The following is a 4,773-nucleotide window of genomic DNA, read 5'->3' on the forward strand; positions in this document are numbered from 1 at the left end:
AGTTTATTAGCAAGCATGAAAAACACAAACAAACATACATATGTATGCGTGTGTCTGTGTCTGTGTGTGTGTGTTTCATTTGCCTTGTAGACATAATTAACGCGCGTTTAAAGCGCGCTCATTAATTAGCTCGTAATCGTTTAAATTGGCTTTAAATATTGTAATCTATAAAAGTGGTCAAAGCTAATATTTATTTATTAATTTGTGCGTTACAGCAGCTTGATTGGCTTAATTGCGGCTAAAGTGGCTTCGAATTGATTAAACTAAATAAATCTCAGCTGATAGCTTAGCGACTTTAATCACAATTTGTTTTGGCATAGGCAAACTCAACAAATAAATTGTCAAAGTCAAAGCACAAAGCTTAGTTAATTTAAATTAATAAAAATAGCTCTTAAATATAACAATTGTTAGTAATTCATTTTTACACAACAATAAAATTTGCGATTTGATTTTCTTTGAAAAATATTTTATTCCCTACATGAGCTGCAGGCTTCGCAGATGCAATGAGCATGGGCATATAACATTAATAAAATGAACAGCATACAATAAATAGACGAAGGATTCACACAACTGATTTATTTAATTATTTGCAGGATGCAAACGCTTGTGGCCAAAATGCAGCAACATTTGCATTTTTAACACATTTAACGCTCTTTCATTTCTTCTTTTCTATTCGGTGAATATCTTTGGACTGATTTGTTTATGACGAACTCATTCCGAAGGTTACGCTGATGCCAAAGGCTGATGAGTTACCAGATGTTAGTTACCAGTTACCCAGCTTACAAAATTTAAAAAAATAACAGACAGTCGTTATATTTGTTGGACTTAAGCTCGACTTTTAGCCTATAGTATAAAGAAAAGTTTAAGAAATATCAAACAATTTTTCTTAAAACACTTTCGAGCATTTCAGCTTTAGTTCTAGAATCTTCTAAACTTAAGTCTTTAACAAATAGCTTAAGGTTTTTTTTAAGTTATTTTAAAGTATTAGGCGCACTTTGCTTTTTAATTTTTAAAACTTTATGAATAATATTGCGTATTTATTTATTAATGAATTTAGCTGCGTGATAATGCAGTTAACTATTTAACATCATTGAACAAATTTATATGCCAAAAAAATATAATTCACTAAATATGGATTTCATTAATTTGCTGTACAAGATGGCAACATTATCAATTCAAATCCAAATGATTGGCTCGCCAGGCTGCTCCACAACTAGCGACGACTGCTTGGGCAGAAATTTCTTGGCCTTCCTGGCCGCAGCGCACTTACACCAAAGATAGCCAAGGCCATTGCATATGAGAGTAAGCAACATGCAGCAGAACAGCAGGACGGCAAAGCGCACCAGCCAAGTGACGCGCTCGTAGTCCATGGTGCACCAGTCCGCATAGTAGATGTGCTCAATGGCCTTGATGTAGGCAATGTAGGCGCTGATGACGAGTCCCTTCGGATCCTGCCAGTACGGCAGCGGCTTCGTAGCGTTCCATTTCCAATAGGCCAGCTGCTTCAGCTCCTGCAAGTCATAGGACACTGGCAGGAGGCGAAAGACCCCGTTCTTCACATGCAATATGCTGGGCAGCTTGCTCAGCGAGTAGCGTCTGATCACAATCTCCGTGTACTCCGGCTTCATGCTGGCCACCAGCACGCTGCAGTTCTCCCGCTGCAGCTCCACGGCCAGCTGCGTCCACACGCGATCGAACGTCACACAGGGAATGATGAATGGAGCACAGAAGCCCACCAGCCATTCGCCCTTCAGCAAGAGTTCCCAGCAATCATCATCGAGTTGCGTATATTTATTTGATTTTGTGCGCTCGCTTAGCTGGCATTGGTCCTCGGCTCGGCTTGCGCTGCTGTGGGCCAAGCACAATGCACTTAATAAAAATATTATTTTAATATTCATTGTTGCTTGTAAATTGACAAAATCGAGGTGCCAATAGTTTGACACAAGCAAATGCCAAATGCACACTTTGATAGAAAAATCAAATTTTATGTTTAACTATTTATTAAATATAAAATTATAAGTAAACAGCAAACAAAACTCAAGACTTTTTGAAATTTAATTAACATAAGGCAAGGCTTAAGGCCTGTGGTAGTGACTTGTGTGCCAATCGAATTAACAGCTCAAGCGCACATTGCTAATAATCCTGTTGCTGCTGATGTTGAAATTGAAAACTAAGAATGTTTGATCTCGAGTGACTGAGACAGAAATATAAAGCCGCACCCAACAGTGATGCAGTTGATTGAAGTCTGATGGATTAGAGTGGATCTTGCTGCTTGCAGTTTATTCGCACGGACAGGCAACTCAAATTGCCAACTTCATTTGCTTTTGTTGGCTTCGCCATGCACAACTTGCAACTTGATTTGCCAACTCAGTTTAGAGCGTAATTTGAATAAGATGCTACAGCCTCAGCGTCAGCGTCAGCGTTAGCTTATGCGCCTATGATGGCTTCATGGCCTCGCGCAGTGTAGTGTCTGCGCTTTGGTGTTTATAACGCCGTCCATAGTGTAGCAGTGGAAAAGTTGTTGGTGTGGTGGGGGGTTGGCTGTAGCTGTTGGGGCAGATACACGTGACTAACGTTTTATTACCATTTCTCTTCATTAATTTAATTTTTTCGTCTGCAGTAAACTGATTTCGTATGCAATTTTATTGTACTTTTGTACTCGTGCCTGGTGCGCGCGTTTGTTGTGTCGTTAAGCTCCCCGTATATGCCACTGCCACTGCCACAAACACAAACAACACTGCCGCTGCTGTTGCTGCCACTTGACTGTTTTTCCTGCTGCTGCTGCTGCTCGGTGTCTGTTAATTCAACGCAAAGCAAGCGCAAAACATTTTTTTTATTACCGCACCAAAATTCAAGTTTTCGCTTTGCCTCTTGTTATTGTTGTTGTTGTTGTTGTTGTTGTTAAGCAAAAGCAAATGCGCCAACTAAAGCAAGCTGATCCTATGCAAGGAGCTGGAGTCGGCTGCCGCTGCTTTGTAATCGAAGCTTAGCTACATATATTGAGACTCTGGGGAGCTTAGAACATTCATTCGTTCATACAAAAAAATTTATGCGCTTAAAGTTATGCTACACTTTTTTGCACTTGCTTTATTTGTATTACTTTTGAAAAATATCAAAGCCGCCGCCGCCGCTCAATGCCGAAAATTCATTTAATTTCAATGCCATTGTTCAGTTAGGGGTATATATATGATTTTGTTTGTTTGTTTTTGCTGTTTTTTATAGGCTTTCTTTTGACTTTTGCCGCCGCCGCTTTTGTTGTTTTCGCTTTGTTGCTTTGGCGGCCAATAGCGCAATTTTCTGCATTTGTTGTTTGCTATATTTTCGTTTTGTTTCTTTGTGCTTTGCAGCTTTAGCGCCTACATATGTATGCGTGTGTGTGTGCGTGTGTGCGCGCTTGTTTTTTGTGCTTTTGTATAGCATTTTGGGCTGTGCTCCGCAAATTGTTTGCATTATTTATAGCATATTTTCGAAGATTTATAATGAAGTCGCTGCCGCTTTGTTGGCAGCAGCTTTTCTAGCTTCATCTGCACTCAACTCAATAATATATTAATGAGCACGCGTGCTTGCTTGGCTTGGCTTGCGCATAGCGACCGAGCGACCGAGCCATTGTGCGTATGCGCAATATATTTACAATAATTTTTATTTACTTGCTTTGTTTGCCTGCAATTTGCTGTTTGATAAAAACTTCTAGCAGCTGCCCCCCTCCGCACTCTCTCTCTCTCTCTCTCTCTCTTTCTCTTTCTTGTGCGTGTGCTGGGCTTTGCACATTTTACGAGCAATTAGTTGAAAGATGGCGAAAGTACTTGCCAAGCATTTTGGAGTGCAACACAGCAGCAGCAACAACGTGTGGCATAAAAAACGAGCAAGCAGTGCTAAAAAAGTTGCACAATCATGCCAACTGGCCTGCATTCCACTAACATAAATATTTTAATACGCTGCCAAGTAACTAAGTGTAAATTGTGTGAGTGTGTGTGTGTGTGCCGTACGTCAGTAAAAATGCATCAAAGTTTTAACCACACGCTTGCTCTATATATATATAATATATAGACTTTATATATATAAAAACTATTGCACTGCCTTTACCTTAGTTTCGGCCCCAAACTCCGAGCGTAAAATGCAAAAAGTTAATTAATAAAACATCAAAAAGTTCAACGTTTTCTGTTACAACAAACTTTATATAAACTCCATGAATTTTACGCTTTTAAGCGCCAGCTTCGATGCCAGCGTCAACTGCTGCTGCTGGTGCTGCTGCCGCTCTCGGCATCGTTGACTTTGGGAGCTGTTCAAAAACTGTCTAAATTTTTCGCAATAACAACAACAAAAAATTGTTGTACAAAAAGAACAAGCAGCAACTAGCAAATGTTGAAATAGTTCATTTTACATTTTAAATGCGTCTTTTGCGAGCAGCAAGTTTCTCTGACAGACTTTCGTTTCGTTTGGAGAGCGGTGAGGAGACGCTTGAACGGCAAGTTGAAAGTATTTATTGTAAGCTGCACACAGAGCTATCAATATTACTTAACCCAAATAAAAACCTGAAATGAAAATCAAACAACGCTTTTAACTCGCATTGATACTGCGACTGACAGTTGAAAATAAAAGTTTGCGCACACTTGATATATACTTGATTGTTTCGCAGTGCGAAAAGTGAAAACATAGCTGCTAATGATAACTAATTGTTTTCATTGCTACTTTGAACCACTTTCCTATCGAAGGTGAGCGAACTGATTGAATAACAATTAATTACGCACAATCAAATGATTAAGCAAATAAAGA

The 4,773-nt window shown here is 39.4% G+C and overlaps 1 protein-coding gene across 1 annotated transcript; it reads right to left on the bottom strand.

Moving 5' to 3' along the window:
• Positions 1-1,175: 1,175 nt before the first annotated feature.
• LOC108605316 (thioredoxin-related transmembrane protein 4-like) lies at positions 1,176-1,898 on the bottom strand. Its single transcript, XM_017994986.1, has one exon. It carries the CDS (start codon positions 1,896-1,898, stop codon positions 1,176-1,178), a length of 723 nt encoding a protein of 240 aa, XP_017850475.1.
• Between the last annotated feature and the right edge of the window lie 2,875 nt (positions 1,899-4,773).

This window comes from Drosophila busckii, chromosome X (genome assembly GCF_011750605.1).
Source record: "Drosophila busckii strain San Diego stock center, stock number 13000-0081.31 chromosome X, ASM1175060v1, whole genome shotgun sequence".
Classification (NCBI taxonomy): Eukaryota; Metazoa; Arthropoda; class Insecta; order Diptera; family Drosophilidae; genus Drosophila; species Drosophila busckii.